This window comes from Coturnix japonica, chromosome 2, assembly GCF_054131305.1.
Source record: "Coturnix japonica strain WE chromosome 2, WE-NBRP24, whole genome shotgun sequence".
NCBI lineage: Eukaryota > Metazoa > Chordata > Aves > Galliformes > Phasianidae > Coturnix > Coturnix japonica.
The window spans coordinates 23,619,871-23,642,662 of NC_140664.1; the positions used below are offsets into that span (position 1 = coordinate 23,619,871).

Sequence of the window (22,792 nt, forward strand, 5' to 3'; positions counted from 1 at the left end):
AATCAGCGTAAGAATAACTGTATCAAAACAGGGAGAAGTCATCTTTTAAGTAACCTACACCCTGACATATAAAGTTGTACATGTACATATCTTTATTATTTCTTATGTTGCCTCACTGAATGCTGCCAATACTAATTCATATCTCATCATTTCTGCAGTAAAAGGTGTAGAGAGACATTTTCACTATAAGCGTAAATTCATCCTCTTTGTAAAGGTATAGTTAGTTAGATGATGATAGTTGTTTTAAAAACAAGAGTATAAGTAGATATGGAAAATATGAGCTTGAGAATATTTTTTGTAAGCATATATTAAAAAGTCCTACTAAAGTTCTCAAAATTACAGAAGACATACATTAGTGCTCTGATTTTTGTTCTATAAAAACAGGGAAAAATTTCAAACGTTTTTCTACTCAGAGAAAAAGTTCCGATAAATGTGAGATGCAGTTTCTGACTACTACTGCATTACTTCTAGTTGTCAAGATTCTTGAGTCCTAAAATGAATCTGAAGACAAATACCTATGGAAAATATCTGCACATTACATTTTGCATTGTGAGAGAATGGAAAGTGAAACACAGGTTCTGATGTTTGTAATATGCTACACGTTACTTAATACAAAAATGAAAACTTCAGTGATGGCTATTGGTCCATACATACACACAAACATAGCAACAGAAACTGCCAGTTGAGAATACAAAGCCATCCTTGGGATTCAGACTAAGCCCATTAAGTATACTGAAAGTTAAGTCTTGGCTCACAGGACTCATGCATTTTATAATGAGTGTCAGGTGGGGGGAAGAAGTCATGCAAGCTTTTGTATATTCTTATGATTTAAGAAGTATTTCTCTATTTAAAACAGTTTCAGATGGAAAAGGTTCATGCCAGCTGTTTTGGAAGTGATTACATTTCAAGTGGATATGCAGCATTTAAATGACCTAAGCTTCTAAGACACCTGCTATATTTCCTGAAATATAATCTCTTGCATAAAGTTTAAATGTAAAATCCAGTCTGCGAATGCCTTGCTCCAAATTCACTTATTGATTTAAAAAAAATCCTTGGAAGAATAATGTTACCCAAAGTTCAGAAAGTCTATACATATATGATTTTTTTAAGTAGGAAAGAAAATGATGTGGGCACATCATTAATAAAAATAGGATATACTCCACCTGTATGGACAGAAAACTTGAGGCAGATTTGAAATCCCTGTATCCTCTAAGGTTTGTCATAAATACAGCATGTAGTAAGAAGTGGTCAATGGCAACATAGCTAAGCTAACCAGATACATGCTGTCTGATTTGCTGCTGCACTCTTAATCTTCTTACTTAACAGAGCATTATGATATTCAATTAAGTGAATTGCTTTTAGCACATATAGAGCCTGATAAAAATAACTAAATACCCATACTACATGAGAGAGAAATGAAATAAAGGCAGATTAATCACTTTACTAGGGTCAGGAGGTGAACTTGTACCTCCACTGGTATCAAAATATTATATTTGCTATGGTCTGCCTATTGTATCACATTAAGTGGTTGCAAACATCTATTTCATTAGTCACAGACCAACTCAATAACACACTCATTGACTATGGATGTCAACAGTTATTAACATGTTCCCAAGGGCACTCTCCTATTAATTCCTGTTACATTCTCTCTTCATGTCTTTTTATTATAAATTAAAACAAAAAATACATTATCTAAAAAAGAAAAAGAAAAAGAAAAAACACAACATTTTGTAGCTTAGTATGAGAAATAAGAAATACACATAAATTTGCAGAAATTCTTAACAGTTATATATTCTCCACTAATGCATATTACTTCCATTATATTATGCTTTATGTACATCTTTATCATAGTCAAGGAATATTTTTGATAATAACAAGGAATAAAAATATTTATTAAAAAAGTAATGAAAAATTATATTTTCATAATGAGAATACTGTTGATCTCAAAAAGGCTCAGTCTGCAAATAAGCAATGTTTCCCACATTAGCCAATTTAATCCACTAAAATTACACATAAACATAACATAAATAACATAAAAAATAGGTACAAGTGGTGAGCAAAAGCCACAGCTAGAACAGACTGAGAAAGGAATTTCTTTAAGGCATCAATCAGAACTAAACCTGATTAAGAATTTAATTGGCTTGATTACTGACAGCAAGAAAGCATATGTTACTTCCTACTCACGGTAAAAGAGTTATAGAGGCTTCAGGACAGCTGAATGGGCAAGATGTTTAAAAGACTAAAAGGAGTGTTTTCTAGAACAAAATTATCACCCGAACAAGCAGACGGTGAAAATGGAGGCATTTCTCCTCCATGCAAGCCATCTACAGACCAGGTATAGTGCATTGTTTATAATCTTTTGTTTGGGGAGTATTTATGTTTAAACAGATTTACGGCAGAGCATATTCATCATTATTAAGCAAAATCAAATACATGCCTTTATTCCTTTCTTCCTTCCCACCTCTTCTTTATGAAGAAAGATTTCCTCCTTTAGCAAATGACTTGCCAAATAGGACTAACCTAACATTGAAAACAGGGAATTAGAAGCATTATTATGGCCACTTTCTTTGTGCTGATATATTCCTCTTTCACCTTGTTCCCTGCAGGCAAAAAATGTCAGTATATGTGTTCTTTATAGTGGAGTGACATACAGGAATACATCACCCTGCTTTTCAACTGTTTTGTGAAAAATAATTTAGTAACCTTCTTTAAAACACATATTAAATTTGGCTTGCTTTTAATAATATAATTCAATTTGAAAAATACAGCAAGTCATTTAAGTCTACAGTCAACATTTTTTTTTAGCAGTTCTTTGCTATAAAAATTAACTCATTCTTTTCATTTCAGTTAATGGATTTATTTTTTTTTTAAAAAAAAAGCAGAATACTCCTCCTTTGTTACCTTTGAAATATTTTATATTTTTGAACCTTCTACCAATAATGTCAGAAAGTGCTTTGAGTGCTTCTGTGGTTTCCTTTGTTTCTTTTATTTCTCTTATCTTGACATAATCACAACTTCACAAGAAAAATGCTAACAATTTAGGGTTTAATCAAATAGATAGGAATGCAAAACCTGTTATTTAGTATCAGTCTGAGCTATTGATCTGAAATCAGGCTTACAAATCGATTAAAAAAAAATCATTAGAAGGCTAAGTTTAAGTGCCTTTTTAACATGTTCACAGTAGACTCGCACTTACGAAGGCTGACTTAAATTCTATGAGTTTAAATTTAATATATATAAGTTCCAAAAATTTTCCAAAAGAAACATTTATAAGTTTGAATAATAATATCTTAGAACTTGTATTTTTCCGAAGCTCATAGTTTTGTACAGCCTCAACAAGAGATGCAGTTTACAAACATACAAAAAACAATTTTTTGAGCAGGCAAGTCCCTATTGCCATCAACTCAAAATGACATCACTGAATTGTAGAATGACATGGGTTGGAAGTGATCTTAAAGATAATTTTAAAATCCCATTCCACTAGGTCAGGTAACTTAGGACCCCATCCAACCTCATCTTGGACATGTCTATGGATGGGTTATACACAGCTTCTCTGGGAAGCCTGTGCAAATGCCTCACCATTCTCAACATGATGGATTTCTTCTTAACATCTAATCTAAATTTGTCCTTCTTCAGTTCAAAGCCATTCATCAGCATGATTTTCCATTCTTCAGTCACAAAAGTCTTTCTCAGACATGAATATAGAGCAAACTAGTTTTTAGAAGCTGTGTAAGGTATTAGCAGTTCACAGGAAACTAAAGCAAGTAGTTTTGGGATAAGAAGCTGTGGAATGATGAACTCTGGTAAGTGAAAATCCAATTAAGAATTTAAAACACAAGGGAAATATGGAAGTGTTGAAATTTATCAGAATTAGATTAATAATTTCCACTATTTTGTAATTTCAGTGAAAAATTCCTTTTTGTTACATTTGTTTAGTGTGGTCTAATTATTTAGGAATATATTAATGAGGACTGCACTTAGTGGAGGGACCAAAGCATCAGAAAAAGAGATACAGAATTGTACTAAATTAAGGAAATGTTTCTGATGAAAAATGAAATAATCCTAATACTTGTAAAGCATTTCACTTCAAAATTTCTAAGAAATGCAGGGAAAATTCCAAAGGTGGCAGTGAATCAGCAATGATGGTCCTGGAAAGCCTAAGTTCTCACATATGAGGAAAGAACAAAAAACAAGTGCTTGCCATTCTGGAAGGCTATTCCAAATTCTGTTTCCTTACAATGCATCATATGACATTATTCACCAAAAGAAAAAGTGAGTGATGAGCATTTGGGCCAGAGTGTTGTTCTTTGCATCAACTGCTTTTGTGTCAATAAAACATTTTCTTGTAAGAAGAAAAATCCTGACTTTGAACAGCTGAACACTGTTGTAGGAAAGAAATACATATTTAGATTTCCCTAGAGACATGGGTTACTCTTCGCACCAGAATGATTCCACACATCAATGCAAGATCCAAATGGTAGTATTAAAATGATACTGCTGAAGTATGGATAGGCAAATGAACGAGTTAAGAATTAAGACATTTCTGTTTGTGAAAATATATTCTCTAAAGAGAAAAGGAGACAGGTACTTAACATCTGGTGACTGTAGAGCAGTAGACTCACATTGACATTTTAATTTTTGCAGATGAATGTATTGTTTTGAGAAGGGAAGAGAAGAAAGCAGGAAGCCCTGAAATCTCCTGAAGTCTAATTTTCCATGTTCTTACAAAACACAGTATCTTTATTATTATTATTATTAACTAGCATGATGAACAACAGGCAAATACATTTAGTCTGGGTTGGCAGATTCTCATGGGATTGATTAGATCTGTGCTATGATACAGTGCAGTGAGCATATAAAAATCCCTGTGCATTTCTCATTCGCACCCCTCAGACCAATGTTAACACTACATAAAAGCAAAGTACATGATGTGTTTTAATTTAAGGATGCAAACTAGCTTGTGAGTGGCAGTACTGAACAAGCCAACCTTGGCAACATTAAAGAAGATCTAGGACCAGGCAGAGGCAGAATTCTAGACCACATAACTATAGTTGTGCAGCACCTGTGAAGACATCAATTTTTAGTTTCAGCATTTGAGTCTTTTTGTGAACCTAGCTGGAAATTCTAATCCAAGAACATACACAAAACCCAGGAAAACAGCTCAGTAGGTGTCAGCTTGGTTAGCCACATTTGTAGCAAATGCTGCAAACTTCAAACCATACTTATCATTCTCAGCAATAACCATCTAATTTCTATTCCTCCTTATTTCCTTAAGGATGAAAAAACAAAAAAAGATGACCCACAGAAAACTGAGGCCAATAAGAAGGCAGATCCTTCACCAAAGGAACAAGGTCAGTAAACCATTTATTGAGTGCTCCAAGATCATCTGGAAAAAATATATATGTATACTGCATACAAAATTGTTCCTCTTAAAAATGCTGAGGAGGCTGGCCTTATTTTTCATTTCTGAGAAAAATTAAGAACTCTGAATTCTCACTGAATTTGAGCCAACAATTTGCTGTAGGAATAGCAGCACTATTCAACCATCATAAAAAGGCAACAAACTTTTCAAGCTTTTCACAAACTCCATTAGCTTGTCCACTTTTATCAGTCTGTCTAACAAAACCTATTTTCTATTACTCTAAGTCTGATTTCATCTTCTTAGGAATTCTTATAATACTGGCTTAATTAACATTTACTGGCTTAAGTTAAAAAAGCACATATTACAAGGCATATTCATATAGATGAAAAAATAAAAATTAGAAAAACTCTAGCCTAAATGATATTCAAATCTATTGAGGAACACAATCAATTGAGCTGTTATTCTACAAACAGAAGAATTCAATGCTATTAAAGATGATTTGCCATCACAAGATGTCCATGTTTGGATTAAAGAGCTCAGGGCAGTAATACAGGGTAATTATTTCCCTGAACAGCTGGTTGTTGGGAGCTGTGACAGCTGGCCATGGCTATTCTCCTCCTTCACATACCTCTTTACTTATCTATTTTAATAGACATACCTTAGATCAGAGTACCATAGCTCTGAAAGAAATATATAAACAAAAAAAACAGTCACTTAGAACGAACACTGCAACAGCTACCAAAATAAAGTTTAATAATGAGTGAAGCAATAATCATTCACTGACCATGACCCCTACATCTGCAGCATCTCTTTCCATCCTCCAGTAGCGAAGGAAAGCCTAGAGCCTATGTTTTTTCAATACCTCATCCTTTTTCTTTGTGAGGACAATTCAGGTTCCTGTCAGCGAACCTTCCACTTTCTTTCCATAAGTTATCTTTTTAAGAGAAGAGCATTGCAAAAAGATCACAAGAAAACTTGTATGATCACTTCTTGCACTTCGTATAACTGTATATCACATCCTCTTTCCCCATATCATAAAACTTTAATCAAAGTCCATTGAATGTAACTATACTATTATATGTATTTGACTGTATTAATAAAACAATGATTAAAAAATCTGAATGGATTAACTGCAACTGTAAGCCAAACACTGTAAAATTAAGTCAGAAGTTACGTGTTTCTCTAGCAACATTAAATCACAGCTGCTACTCCATGGCAAAATTAAATATGGTTATAGAAAATTATTCTGCTTCAATCCAAAATCTGATCTACTTTTATATTGTTATGAAAATTCATGGATCCATATTTCAAGGTACCAATTACTACTTCTTTCCCCTTCTAAAATGAAAAATATGAGAAGTGGTGGCACAGAAATAACTACTTCACTAATTATTGTAGGACAGTGTAGCAGCTAGCAGTGCAGATACTTGTCTGCTTGTTTTTAAAATCCACAGTTCTCTGAAAGTCTAAAGGTCCTATTTTCAAACAACAAGAAGAGAGCTACTCTTTTGCATATAGGTAATGATAAGTTAGATAGACAGTGGATATACAATCCAAAGAACTTGCACAGGCACCACACTGAATAAGGAACTCCATTAACTCAGGGAAGGAAAGTGAGGCTAGTTTCAAGCAGATCATGCCAAGGCTGTTCCAATAAATAAAGTCTCCTACAATACTTAGTAATCTTTGTAACAAGTCTAAAATCCCATAGTCAGCTGTTAGAAGTAGAAAATAAATAATATCTGTGGAGAAGCAAGTGACAAGAGACTAGACACAGCATTTTATGATGTATGTATGTATTTGGACAGAAATATCAAAAGTACAGACATAGCTCATCCAAAACTAGTTAAAAGAGACCAGTTAAGGTGAGGAATTCAAACTCAACAGAGAAAAGGTTTTATGAGATTTAATCAGCATGAAACAGAGAAGTAAAACCTCTAATCACAAGCTCTTAGCTCAGCTACACCAACCTGAAGTACAAACCAACATCCTGAGGAGAGCTCATCTTCATCCCCTTCTTGTCACATGCCCAAAAGCAGCCTTCACCTTCTCCCCTCCTCCTAGCACTTCACAAGTCAGCATGATGTCCCCTGCACTCAGGAGGCACAATTGGTAGAAACTTGGTCATTTACATCTCCCAGCAGCTCCTCTTCTGGCTCCATTGCTGGCTGCTCATTGCCTCCTCCCCACCTCCTCAGTTGTCTGCTCTCACTAATTAATTGCTTTCTGATAGCTCCTGCATAATTAGCTCATTCTGTAATTCACTGTGCTAAGTGGATTTATGTCATAATGGATTCACTTTTTAATTTTTCCCAATATTGCTTTATGTACTCAACAAACTATGATTCAGTTAATTAGAGGTTATCTGTGATATTGAATACAAGCACTATCATTTCTTTGCATTCTTATCAGTTTCCATAACTGCCTGACTATACAAATGCTTCACTTGTTTTACAGTTTTCCAATATCTCTGCTGATGGTTACACTATTTAGAAAGTCATGTCCAGTCTCCACCTGCTAATATGTCTGTTTTATCATCCTCCATAGTCCTGCTTGCAACTGTATGATTCTTTCCAACCTGTCCTTTTTCTGTCCCTTTCTCTAATCTCTTCTTATCATCACACATAAAGCTCTTCTAGAGCCTGTTCTCTTTTCATTTTTCTCACTTTTCCCTCTGTATCGACTGTCCTACCCAATTCCAATATCCTTTCAGTCTTCCTACCTCTGCTAAAATAGCAGTTATCTCAAAGATTTCATCCAGATTCATAGCCATATTTATTAAGCTTTCCCTAAAGCCCAAGTTGTCATATCTTTGTTCTTGATAGAACCTGAATGAGAAAACCAGTCTAAAGCTATCATTGATATTTCTATATGTGACATTATTGTACATCTGAATCATAAAGTAGACATAGCATCCCATTTAGGAGACCATAATTTTCAAATTTCAAAGGTATTTAGCCTTTTCAGAGATGAGGTGCTTTGAAAAATATGCATAAACTGTTATACACCAACTTCTAAGTGAAATGCAAATGTCATGTTATAATGTAAATAGGAATTTGATCTTTTTGTTAGACTCAGAAAATCTATATTCCAAGTGGGAAGCCCAAGTAGAATAAAAAACAAAGAAATTAATGCAAATTAAATCACCATCTCTGAATGCCTAGCACCTCTAAGTCAGGACAGCTCTAAAGGAATTTTAAGCCATTCCAGATTCTCTCCCAACAAGTGCACTTGGATCCTCAATGAACATTCACTTTTCCACTAAATGTTTGGCTAAACAAATAAAAACAGCTTCTACCTTTTGTATGCTAGCCTAGCCTAGCTGTTGTGGAGACACGTTCATAATAAAGCAGCTCAAATCTAAATTTTTCCTATGCCAGTGCCCTAACTTCCCATGAAAAATCTGGATTAGAGAAATAGGGGAGGAAATCTGGTCACCTTCCTAATTGCTGTGCCACTATGCAGAAATGAATTCAAAATCTGTGAAGACTGAGAAGACAGTACAACACAGAGGCTGGGTCTAAACTAGGAGTTTCTTGAAATACTAAGCTAACCTTGTAAGAGGGAAGAAGTTTGATATTTACATTAAATCATTGTTCAGGAGCTAAAACCTGCTTTTGGCCAGTTATGAATCTTTCTCTTCAGCTATTTTACATAACCTGGCCCATAAAACACAAAAATCCATGGTATTTCAAAAAACACAGATTAAACACAGTATTTTGATATAACCTGCAGCAGCTCCATGAGCCAAACCTGTCAGTGTAGATGCTTCTATGCAATAATCTTATTCCTTGTCTTTTGATAATTTATACCCTTCACTGGCACACAGTCAACAGACAGCTATTATTCTGATAGAATGTATTTTTTCAAGATTATCCAAGACTTGAATATGTTTAATCAGCTTGCTTCCACTCCTGCTGATGCGAAGCTTTTTAATTCCTTTCAGATATCCATTTTTCATGAGAATGACAGAGCTAAAAGCTGGGAAAACAAACTCAGCTTCTTTAAATGATCCTTCTTTTTGTTGTTATTAGTATGCAAAATAAGCTTTTATAATACTATAGTTAGCCACTGAAGATGAGATTTGTATTAAAAGTTAATGTACACCTTCTTATTGTTTTGCTCTGAACCACTGGTTTCTGTATAATTTTATCTTGCACAGAGCATTTGTTCCAAAAGTTTTACTTGGAAAATTACAAATCTGTGTATTTTGTAATGTCAGAAATGAATTTTACCTCCTTATTCCATAGGTTTTCCTTCTATTTAGGTTTCTAGGCATTTTCATTACCCTACAGGCACATTTTTCAAGTATTTATGGATGCAGATCCACTTCTGGGAGGCAAGGACGATTAGGCAAATTCCTTTGACAAAAGCAACCCAGGAGTATTGTAGATCCAAGGCCGGGGCAATACCAGATGTTTATACAGACTGGTGGAACTCCTTGAAAGCAGCTCTGTGGAGAAGGATTTGGGGTCCTGGTGGATGAGAATCTGGACATGAGCCAGCAGAGTGCACTTGCAGCCCAGGCCAACTGTATCATGGGCTGCATTAAAAGGAGTAGCCAGCAGGGAGAGGGAGGTGATTGTCCCTCTCTACTCAGCTCCTGTGAGGCCCCATCTGGAGTACTGTGTCCAGGCCTGGGGCGCCCAGTACAGGAAGTATGTGGAGCTCTGGGAATGGGTCCAGAGGAGGGCCACTAAGATGATCAGAGGGTTGGAGCACCTCTCCTATGAAGAAAGGTTGGGGGAACTGGGCTTGTTTAGCTTATAGAAGAGAAGGCTCCAGAAAGACCCCTCTGTGGCCTTCCAATGTTTGAAGGGAGCATATAAACCAGAGGGGCAACGACTGTTTAGAAGAGTGAACAGTGATAGGACAAAGGAGAATGGTCTTAAACTCAGACAGGGGAGGTTTAGGTTAGATATTAGGAGGAAGCTGCTTTACAAAAACAAGAACAAGGGAGCTGCACAGCCTGGGCTAGTGCCTGGCAACCCTGCCTATGGCAGTGGGCTGGAACTAGCTGACTTCTATGATCCTTTCCATCCCGAGATGTTCTGTGATCCTATGACATCAGTGGGCTATTCCACTGTTAACAGGAAATAATTAAAAAAATCAAACCCCTTTCCTATTTAGTCCTGGAACCATGTGTTTTGAAAACTGCTTTAGATGTTTGCATCTTGGCACAATTCTGCCTTCTTTTGCACTCTCATTACTTCTTTACCGTGTTCAAACATATTTAAAACCAATAGAAGCTTTATTGGCTATTCCACAAGCCTTGTCATTCATTTGATGGATTGTCATCCATTTTAGAAATCAACTCGTGCTCTGGATTTTCTCTAAAATGACTTACACATTGTTCTTTAAAGGCATTCCCTTGAAGCTGGTCTCAGATGTTAAATGGGTATGATTTAGATTTTCTAAGCATTGAAGAATGTCTAGGGCTTTTTAAATGTGACTACACAGAGAACACTCCCAAATTCACACAGAAAGAAGCAACTAAAATGTGGCATATAGCTGGCAGTGAAGCCAGGCCTGGATATCCTAATGCAAGTAAGCTTTGTGCTTGTACTGGAAATTTATGAACTCTAAAAACTTGTGGAAGTTTGAAATACTTATCTATTACAATGCTTTCCGTCAGTCTAAGTGCAGACAGCATTTAAAGATTTGTGTAGGCTGAGACCTCAGACTGAGTATCTTCACAGTACTTGGCAGGCTGAGAAGCCATTATCCTTCTCAATTGGGATGCTTATAAAGAACCTTATGTTTTGTTCCTTGGTGGTCTTCCTATACAGTATACATGTTGCAGTGCCAGAGACTTTTTCATCCAAGAGCCTGTTATTCTGTGTAGTGTGTCTAAACTGATACTATATTTCAAAAGAATGCCCTTCTGAAGTCAATCATCTCTTCTTTTGTCCCCCAGTACACTTTAGTTTTTCACCAAAAAGAATTCTAGGGGTGTGTGACAGGTTTCCTTTAGAGTAAAGGGTGGTGAGGCCCTGGCACAGGCTGCCCAGAGAAGCTGTGGTGCTCCATCACTGGAGGCACTCAAAGCCAGGTTGGAAGGGGCCCTGGGCAGCCTGAGCTGGTGGGGGCAGCCCTGCCCATGGCAGGGGGTCAGAACTTGATACCGTCTTTCAACTTAAGTTATTCCATGATTCTATGATGACAATAAACCAGAAGAAGCACTTCAGGAGTATAACTGTTTAACCTGACCTGCTGATAGTCACTCACTTCTGAGGATCACAGTAGACTCAATTTGGATACAACTTAAACACTAGGCCTTCAGCATCATTTCAGTGTATTGATTGTTCCTATCAGGTCACAATTCTTGTCTAGCATAGATGCAATCAGAGGCAGGTGCTATAATAAAGAAATTTCCCAATAAGACAGAGAAATGCTGAGATTAGTCCTCCTGTCACCTGTGAATTCATGGCCTTTTTCATGTTGTCTTTTTTTTTCCCCCAGAAAATCGGGGAAATAAAATTGTAGAATTCAGAAGGGAGCAGAAAAAGTAGATAGAGAGGAAAATTTTGGCTTTTCCCTCTCCTTTTCTACATTGTGTTATGTTGACCATGAAACCACAGGAAGCTTATGTGCCAAGGAAAGCACAGAGCCAATAGTATCATTTGTAGACATCCTCTGGGATCAACGGAATTTTAACAGGTTAAGGAGAATTTAATAGATTCCTTTCTGAATCAAGAGCCATAAATTAGTCAGTTAAAAATGCATCATAAAATGTCTTTATTTTCTGTAACTAGAGCTATTCCTTGGTTTTCTTACAGAAGATGTCAGTGAAATTCCTTGGAGAAATGCATTTTATTTCATTATGAAAATATATTCACTGACTGAATCCATTTTAAAATACTTCCTTTGACATACCTATAATACATGTATATATAAAGGGATTTTTACTATAACTCAAAGAGAAATATTTGAACTGTGTAATCAAATTGTAGGTAATCCTTCCATCCCATCTTGAACCTTCCCAGTGACAGTAACAGCAGAAGTCCTCTGCTGGCCTTACTTCCCTGTACATGGTTTATTCTTTTCCCTAAGAATTCCCAGGTGGACCCTTCAGGCAAGAGGAAATATTCCACAGCCTAGATTTCCAATAGAATTTTCCTCAAGACAGTACTGGGATACTAACTCCTGCAGATAGGAAACAATAATCTTCATTTCTATTAGGTGGGCAAGATATTGTTATCAATTTAATCCCTAAATCCTATTGAATGTCAGAGTTTTAAATGGAATTCCTCTCAAAAATCTTCCCAGCTTGCAGCTGATAAGACAAATCCTGCAACTTATTTTTTCATACTTCATATCGCTACATTTCTCCCTAAGACTATTAGAAAATTAACCCCTAAATTTCCTAAACCAAAACAACCAGCATGTTAGGGAACATGGATTTCTTTGCCTTCCCCTCAGTTCATTGTCTGATTCTGACTGGAGCATTTCTTGAATCTTCTTACTCCACACTGGGTCTTTGATCCTGGTTAAGACACTAATTCCTGTAAGAGTAGCAGTCCCACTGAGCATCCTCACTTCTTAACCTAATTACTAAGAAAAGAATTATCTCTAGAAATGCCTGACTGGTTTTGTAAACAATTGTTCATCCTGTAAAATCTGAAACTCGGCTCAAAAAACATCATGCCTTTTCTGAAGAGATGCATGGGGAAAAAAAAATAAAAAATAAAAAAATAATTATCCCAAATCTGAATAATGGTCATATAGGGATAGTTTTGGCTATCTGGTTCTGTAAGCAAACTGACCCATTCTCCTTCACTCAGTTTTGTTTCAGTGCCTTTGAAGCAATGATTTTCCAGCTGAGTAGCTTACAGTTTACTAATGTGACTACTTGTACCACTCCAAAATGAATAACTCCCTATCAAAAATACTCAAGGTTTTACTTCCTTTGAGCTGTCTTGAATTTAAAATGCTACATAAACAACAGGGTTGTGATTTATTTGCTACAATGTCTCCATGCCAAGCTTTTTCCTCTGTAATCATATTACTTAAAGTATTTATGAAGGCTGGGTTTGTTCACCCTTTATGCAAAGTGGCAGACTGATGACAGCTTTCAACTTATTTTTCACCATATACATTTAAAATAAATAAATAAGACTAATTGGAAGAATTCATCACATAAGTTCTCTTAAGTAAGTGGCAAGATAATATACCATTTGCATACAGGAAAGTGAAACAAACTTCTTACTAAATTTCTTTTTAAAAAAATTCTTGAAATAAAAATAAAGCAGAGTATCCAAGGTTGTACATACTCACATCCATAATGATGTATTTTAATCATAATTTACTCAGCAACAAATGGGACCGTCACAGCAGCTGAAGCAACAAGAGATACAATGCAGTTCAAACACTGGGACATAAATAATGTCATCAACATTTGCTATGCCTAAGCAAATAAACTGCTTTTCATTTTTCCTCCTGTATTTCATGAGGTATATCTCAGCAGACCTATCTATCTGTCCTCTATTTTTAAAATATGTACACACTATAATTCTACTATACTGCACATGTTCTTCTTGTTTATAAATTTAGAGGAGCTGTGTACTGATCATTGTTGAGCTGCTTGCAACAAACATCGAGATTAAGAAACACAGTGTTTCATATTCTAAAAGATACTCTCAGCATAACATGTTCTGTTCAACTCACAATGAAACAGATTTATGCAGGAAATCATTCAAAAGCCAGGTCTCAGTTACTAGTGTCACAACCACTGAAGAGATAATGGAAGCCAAGTTCTGATTCCTCTAAAACTGCTGTAGTTATTTTTTAAAAATCGGTATTCAGAAATTAAAATTTATTTCCAAATGCAGAGAGAGTTCCAGAAAATACAGCCAAGTCTTCACAAACTGCACAAACTGAAAAATCAACAGAACCAGCTAAGGCAACTCAACAAGAACAGCAACAGCTCAGTAATGGGAAAGAAGATGCCAAGTGAGTAAAATCAATTTGAAAATGTGAAGGTTTTTTTTTCCTGATACCCTGACTGTACATTTCAGTGTGCAGGATTTCAGTTCTTAGGAATGTCCAGTGCTGTAGATATCTGAAGAACATTTCAATTCTAAGGCAACCACATATACACAGTATTCATTTAGTATGTGCTCTTGGTAGATTTCTTGATACCTCATTCTAAATTGTGGGAATAAGGAAAAGGATTTCCTTAATACTCATATAAAATAACTCCAGCAATTCTGAAAATTATTATTATTCTACCTTAGCAAAGGTGTAAGCCCCAGGTTCCTGCTCTGAATAGCTGAAAGTTTGTCACATTATCCTGGCTCAAAAGATTTTTACTCTGTACATATTTTTGCTGTTATACTCTTAAATCACCATTAGAACACACTGTCAGTTAATTAGAACACTCTTTTCCTGAGAAGAGACAAAGAAATTAAACAATAATTTTTCTTCAGAGAAAAAGCCCTTCAGGAGAAAATACTGATTCATTCTACCTTTGGAAAAAGCATAGGTAAAGTTTTTGACTTATTAAAATAGGATTGAGAGAGTAATCCAAGAATGTATAATCCTGTAATAATCTATGTTTACTACAGCACCAACGGGAACCTGGAACAAATGTCTGCAAAGAATTTAGAGGTTAGACACAGTTTCCAAATTAGAAAAAGTTGATCAGAGCGTTGTTCAGTTTAGTTTTGAATCCCCAAAGATTGCTATTCTGCAGTTTCTCTGGGTCCTCTGGTCTACCTCATTCCTTGCCTTTTTCTGTAAACCTCCAAGAACAGTCTGGATTCATTTTCTCTATAACCACTTACAGAGTCTCAGAACACTGCAGTTACCTCTATCTTCTTAACTCGTCAGCTCTCATCTCAACAAATCCAAATGTCTTAGTGTCTCTTCATACATCTAGTCCCCAGATATCCCAATAACCCCAGGCTAGTGTTGTACCATTTTGTCAGTGTCTTTTTTTCTTTTTATGGGAGAAGTTGCAGCTGAACACAAATATCATCTCACAAGTGACATAAAAGAACAAATAACCACACTCCCTCAGTCAGCTGGCTGTGTTTTTTCTAAAGCACAGAAGTTACCAACCTTCATTGACTCAAGAACACACTGAGTAACACTGATTATTTAATATGGATTCATATTAAATTTGGCCTGCCTGGACCCTCAGATCCTTTTATGCAAAGCTGTTTTCAACTCAGTCAGCCTCAAGCCTTTACAACTTTCATGGGGTTAATCCAGGTGCAGGAATGCGTCATTTGCACAGCTTCACGAAGTTCTCCCTTGCCTGTCTCCCAGCCTGCTGAGATCCCTTTTAAAGGAAAATTATGGATATACTCTGTTCATAACAAGGTAGAAACTCCTCCTACTTCCTTTAGCATTCTATTATTTTGATTATTCTGATGACATAAATCAGAAGCATTTGCTTGACATGTAGTTATTTAATTTATGGAGAAGATTGGCTATTTCCTTCACCAACTCAGACTTTGCAGTACAGTGACAAGCAATAATCAAGCAAAATACTAATGCATATGCCTCAATAAAATAATACATGCAACAAAAACAGCTCTGACTAAAGTGTCTGTAAATATTATAAATAACTCAGTAATTTGAATGTGACTCAGTAGGTCAACAATGAAAGCCAAGATTAAGCCTTTTTTTGTGACTGTAGGATATGTTATATATTTACAGTTCCACTGGTAAGTTCTGGTTAACACAATTACAGCATACTTATGAAACAAAGGGCATGTTGCTTGTTAGAAGAAGAGAAAACCTGCCTGTTAAAATGAAATTTAAAATGTTTCTATTAAGCATTCTCAGAGCTCTTCTGACTCACTGTCATCCATGCATGCGTTTAGATGCATCTAGTCAGTCTAATTAGAACAGCTTCTAAAAAGACAATATATCCTTGGCAAATTCCACTGTGAAAACAGTTAGCTGCTCAGTTCTGCAGTAGGGCTTGAGAGGCACAGCACTGGTGTCATCACATTTGTATGAAACTAAACTAAACAGATCTATTATAAAGCTTTCAGAGCTGGAGGGAGAATCATTTTAAAATGGTGAATTTAGTTCATCATCCCTAAGACTCATGGGAGTTGATTCAGACAAAACTGTCAATCAAGTTCACTATTTTATTTTGTCTATGTATTCAAATTTACCTACTTGAATATTTTTAAAGGAAAATAATTGCCTTTGTTATATGGGAAAAACTATATAAGTTTATAACTACATTCAGAATTTGAGGTGAATGGAAATGATCATGGAAATGGTATTAAAAGAAAAAGTTTCACCTTATTTTCCTTTTCCGTAGCTTTCAATTTTTTTAAATGTATCTCTGCAGGCTCAGATATGTAGATTAAGGAAGAATAAAGGTAGTAGCCATGTTTGAAACATCATACTTTCCAGTTAGATCAGGCGTGTATTCCTCCATACAGAATTTCACAGAATCACAGAATTGTAGGGGTTGGAAGGACCTCCAGAGATCATCAAGTCCAACCCCTGCACCAAAGCAAGTTCCCTACACCAGGTCGCACAGGTAGGCGCCCATTCAGGTCTTGAATATCTGCAGAGAAGGAGACTCCACAACCCCCCCCCGGGGCAGCCTGTTCCAGTGCTCCATCACCCTCACTGTAAAGAAGTTCTAGTGCACAGTCATGTGGAACTTCCGATGCTCTAGGGTGAAGTAACAAACTTCCACATAATTCAAATTTTGAAATCCTTAGGCTTGGGTAATATTGCATTATGAGCATTCATATTAATGCAGTAATCTGAAGTCAGTAGGACTACTTCTGACAGTTTGCAGGGTGAGCACCAGATGTGTCCTCCTTCCAGTTCATCTGCATTAGAGTAGACTTTTACTCATGATGCAACACAGCCTGTGTTATCTATTAATAGGGAAGAAGTTTTCTGAGTCTCCTCTGAAGCAACAAAAATGGTTATTTCTCTTGCTAAGTAAATGACAACTTTGATAAAAGCAGCACTTATTCCTGAAAACTGCCACAGAATCTCTTTGTTGACGAGAAAAATTTGCTTTCCCATTGGACACATACTCATTTTTCAAATATAAAAGTACATTGTGATGGACATTAATATACGGTGGAAAGACATAGCTCAGGTTTTCCTACAGCAATCTCAACACTAGGTCTGAAAGCATAGACCTACAGACAGCTACAAAGGCACTGAACTGCAACAGAGACTGAAACTTTTAAGTGTCTGTTTGCTAATGGCTTAGATAGGATTCCACTCAAGTCTGCCTCTTTGCCAATGCATTGTTTCTTCCCTCCTCCCCTAATGACAGCACAACAGAACAATAGTCCATCTCCATGAATAGCTATTTTCTGAGCAGTAATAATTTCTAGGAAGGAGGGCTAAGATTATGCTGTCTCTTCACAGCAAGAAATGAGGGAACAGAACGTCAGAACCTAATTTGCACTCTTATAGAGGACGCTGGCATCTCCTTCATATTACTACAAGATTTCTTTCTGTTGCAGTGGGTTTTTAAAAACAAGCGTTCATGTACATAGTCATACAATTTTTTTTGAAATGCAGCATAAGCATTTCAGTCAAGATACTCTCCAGCATGTAAGCAAATGTGGCTCATCCTCAGGAAACAACAAAGACTGCTCCTGCCTCAGGAGCAGGGAGCTGCCAGAGGGTCTCTGGGCAGGGGTCAGCCTGGCTGAACTGCAGTGCTTCTCCCCACTGTCGTCAAAGGTAGCGACAACTCTCAAAGACATTGCTTTAGATCTGGCCCTGAGCGCAGCAGCTGCACTTCCAGGAGCAGATAATTTGCTTACTCAAATAATCATTTCTCATTTTGGTACTTCTCATTTTAAAATACCTTTTTCTTCATAACTCGAAAGATTACCTTGTTCCTTCACTATGTAGTTTAGAAACGTTACCACCATTACACCTGATGAGGAGCTTCTGCCAGTCTGAGTTCATGTTGATGTCTAAAGGACACGACAGCCCTTTCCTTGGTCCCATCTTCTCACTCTTTGTTCTGCACTTGTGCAACCAAGTGGTCATTGGATCAGCTCGATCCAGCTGGAAACATTCATTTTTTGTATGGTGTCCTACCACCATGGACAGACCACTGAAAGGCAAAGGAAGGATGAAATGAAGTTGTCAAAGTTACCAGAATCAGACAAGTGTTTCATGAAATCAGCACCCTGAGAATAATGGGCTCTATAAAACTGAACAGACAAGACATTCTGATGATTTCTCTTGGTCTTAAAATGTAAAAAAAAAAAAAAACAACACAACTCCAAATATTTTGAAAAAAGCACTGGCAAAGTTATTGCTCTGCAGTGAAATAAAGCCAGAAATACACCTCATCAATTGCAAAGCATAAAGAATGTCTTAATTATGAATAGAAAATCCTTGATGACTTTGGTTGAAGTTGCAGTTCATTCAAAAAAAACCCTAAACCCTAAGATCTCCAGACCCCCTTGCTCTGCAAAAGTGGCACACTCATTTGTACACAAGAGAAGACACCATAATTTGCTTTGTGAGGGTACTGTTTGGACCCCAACATCTAATGAGGAATTTTGAAAAGATGTAATTACAAAGATGATACAGGAAAGACAAATGCAAGACCTTTTTATGACCCTACACTGAAGCATGACAGTCAGCATAGTGCTTGGTGCATGTGATGGTTGGTTAAGTCAGCTATATAAACGGTAATGGCATAGAGGTGAGTGGAGGTGAGAAAGTTACCTAAGGAAGAATTAACAACAGATGACTGACCCCAAGGAGTGAGACTGAGAAACTGAAGAAACTTAAAAAACATAAAGGATGGAAGAATGGTACACAAAACAACTGAGAGCATAGATCAGAGAAAAAATGGAGGGATAAAGAAGCCTCCAATGACACCCTCTCTCTTCTGTGTAATTTAAAATCCTTTAAGCCTGGATAAAGTTGTAAGAGTGCTTCATCTTTTCAGATTACCAAGATGATTACATTGTACTATTTATATTATGGTAGTACACTAAAACCCCAGTCAAGGATGGCAAACTCTGCTCTGCAAAATGCTGTGTGAAATGACAGTTGATACTTGCAAGCCTCATATCCAAGAGTACATGAAGGAAAAAAAACCAGTAGGTAACCAGGACTTCAGAGGCTCTTGCATTTCACTGCAAAATGTTCTGTTCAGAAAAGAGCAAAAAACTGTATCTGATATGTTGCCTACAGAATCTGTTAACAAAGCATATTCAACTAAAATGCATGAAATAAATTTTAACGTATAATTAATAAATAAAATATGCTTAACACTCCCATGTTCTGCTTTTGCAAATTCAGAAAACCAGCCTTTAACATTTTCCAGGAGAGCTCTTGTGCTGCAAACTGTCGTGAGATCAAGTGGCTCAAGAAGACTGAATTGTGTTTGCATTTTGCCTTTTTCATAGCTACATCCCATTACCTAGTAAGTTATACCAGCCTTTCTTAAGCCCATAAAGGAGATGGTTTTTTTTCCTTTCTAATTTGGCTAATAGCAAAAAAAAAGATAACAAAACAAACAGAGATTAAGAGGTAATTTGCTATGTGGTGCATAGCCAGGTTAATAAAGAGAACTCCTGCTGGTAGCCTGCTCTGTGAGTAATGTACTTCATTTAGCTCAATTACCTCAACCAAGAAAATTAGAGTACTTATTAGTGCTTGCCATCCACTAGTTTCTACACATCAATTCACCATACAGATGTATCCTAGAGAAATGATGCTGAACCACAAGAACAGAATCTTAGCTCCTTGGTGAAAGAGGTCAGTATCAACTCTCTAGAGAGCCTCCAAAAATCATAGCTTACTGTTAGAATGCCAGGGACCCAAAAAGATGACACTCATGGCTCTAAATTCTAATTGACTTGGGAGAAAGTAAAACAAGGTCAGTGCTGAGCAATCCTGAAAAATCCCATTTTACGAAGAGCTGCAAATATTTTCCAAAGAGAAATACCTTTCTTTAGCCATTTCCAGCTAAAGACTGCAGCACATAAAATTGCAGATAGATTTAACATACCCCGTACATTTTGTAAAATCAAAATTATTTTCTTAAATCTTATATATTTTCTTCTACTTATCTGTCAGAGCTCATCACTTTTAGTGCCTGCATTGTTGTTTTTGCAGTGACTAAATAGAGAACCCAAAAAATAAATAACAATGTATTGGTGTACCAAATCCAAATAAAAAGGTGAATCTATACTTCTTATCCCATATTCACAGTTGTTGGACAAATTTTGTTGAGAAAAAGATCTTATAAAGAGGTTAATGAAGCACTGAAATGGATACTTTAGGAAGACTGTGGAATCGACACCACTACACATATTTTTAATAAGTTTAAACAAGCTTCTGTCCGGAATGGTGCAGATGTATTTCATCCCTTTTTGAGTGGTAGGATATTGGATTTTAGCACATCTAAAAGTTCTCTCAGTCCTACACGTGTGTGATTATATATTTTAGGATTTCAATGAATTCAGGTGGGAAATCAAAGTGTCAACTGAAATTGAAGCTTTTTATTTGGGAAACTTTATTGCAACTTTTTTTTTTTTTTTTTTTTTTTTAATTCACACTGTGAAATATTGTAATGTTTTCATTTTAGCTTCATATTCGCCTCTAGTTATTAAAAATTAAGGAATGGAAAGTTTAAAGAAGGATTTGCACTGTGCTCATGAACTGTATACAACACTTACATATATGTGCTAAAAAATAGCTTTAAACATTCCTGGTAAGAGACGGATACCTCAGAGATTTACTCACTTACAAATAAGAATGACCCAGTGGCACATCAGCCTTGTTTATTCCCATATGGTGCTTTCCTATAAGGTTCTGTTTTTGTTCTAGAATGATTAGTGATAGAAATGATTCTGCCTTTATTTTTTAAATCATGCTAAATATCCAGTGCAATTAAGCAACTTCATATCACTACTGACATTAAAGAAAGGTGAGTTTTAAAAGTTAATTAGTACTTTCAACATGTATCCTACTTTGTTCTGCACATATCATACCATAAAATTGCTATTCAAAATAAAATCTTATTTACGTTTTAGTCTTGTACCTCAATCATAATTCCATGTGTTCAGTATTGAGGCAGCCTTCTCCCTAGAGAGTACTGTAAGGAAGATTAGAGGACTCACAACCTGTTGCAACTGAATAACTAAGAGGATTGTCAAAGAAGCTGCTACCTTTGAACTAAACAGAAAGAATGTCATGCAGCCTCGGTGATTAAATTTTTGTCAGTGCTTCATGAGGAAGTCTGTTTGGAGCCCAATGTCAGTAAATAACTCAGATAGATAGACAGTGGCTTCCTTGAATGTTGTTTCTTCTTTATCCATTTTGCTATAAGAATAAAACATGAGATATGCAAAATGAATTGTCTTTATATCTTGTCTCAAAACACTTGCTTTGGGCCCAAACAAGCATAATTTCTTTACAAAGACTCTGAACTAAGGAAAGTCATAAATTCCAGTGGGTAGTTTAATTTTCATGGTGTTCACTTAAAGCTTATGGCCTAATCTCGAATGTATATACAATCAAAAGTACTCACCCAAATATTACATTGTTACCTTCAAATTAATCAAATATATAAGAAAATAGACAACGGGAGAAAATTAACATCAATTTTAATTCAAATTGCATTGTGAAGTAAGCACAGCCCTAAAATAGAATGAAAATTTTAAAAATATTTTATCTTTTCTTAGTGCAAAGAAAATTTAAAATACTGCCAGTATTACAGAACATGCAGCAAACAGGAAAAGACATGATCTCACAGATTACTAAAGTTGGGTGCCATTCAGCCACTTTTCTTCTTTAAAAAAAGAAATTATGAGGAACCGGATGATACAGAATTTAAGACCGATGAAGAAAATTAAAACTAAATCAATGACTTCTTGACATTCCATGGGATTGAAAGCGTCAACAATCTATTTCAAGTCCATTAAATATTATTTGTATGTTAAGCTCACATAGAAGCTGACATACAAGCTCACAAATTTGTATGTTAAGCTCATATATGTATGTTCACCTCACATTGTTTACATTTGAGCGGTTTGGACCTTTTATAATAACTGACCTAGTGACACCTATGCATGTTTGCTAACTTATTCACTTTCCCTGTCTATGTATTTCAAATTTTCTGAAGATTTCCCACGTATCCATTTTATTACATTTTAATACATTCTAGGGAATCACTGTCTAAGACACCTTTAATGATCATAGCTGACACATTCTTGCAGTATATCAGAGTTATTTCAGCTGTTACTCACTCATAGAATCACAGAATCATTTAAGCTGCAAAAGATCTATAAAATAAAATCCAGCCATCATCTAATAGCAAGTTCACCACTAAACCATGTCTCTAAATGCCACATCCACACATCCCTCTCCCAAGAACTGAAACTCTACCACTTCCCTAGGCAGCTCGCTCTATTTCCTAATTACACGTTCATGAAAAAATTCTTCATGATA

The 22,792-nt window shown here is 36.0% G+C and overlaps 1 protein-coding gene across 4 annotated transcripts in view; it reads left to right on the forward strand.

The window, feature by feature from the left end:
* The first annotated feature begins 2,197 nt into the window (after positions 1 to 2,197).
* CNGB3 (cyclic nucleotide gated channel subunit beta 3) overlaps positions 2,198 to 22,792 on the forward strand; it is a 58,586-nt gene continuing 37,991 nt past the window's right edge. For 3 of the 4 annotated variants that reach the window (XR_014942499.1, XM_085537247.1, XM_085537248.1), the window contains exons 1-3: positions 2,198 to 2,335; positions 5,276 to 5,351; positions 14,194 to 14,314. Coding sequence is in view for 2 of the 4 variants with exons in the window: in XM_085537247.1 (XP_085393373.1) it covers positions 2,219 to 2,335; positions 5,276 to 5,351; positions 14,194 to 14,314 (314 nt within the window). In the remaining 2 variants the exon portion in view is untranslated. The remainder of the gene's footprint in view (positions 2,336 to 5,275; positions 5,352 to 14,193; positions 14,315 to 22,792) is intronic. The other variant, XM_085537249.1, reaches the window with a different exon arrangement.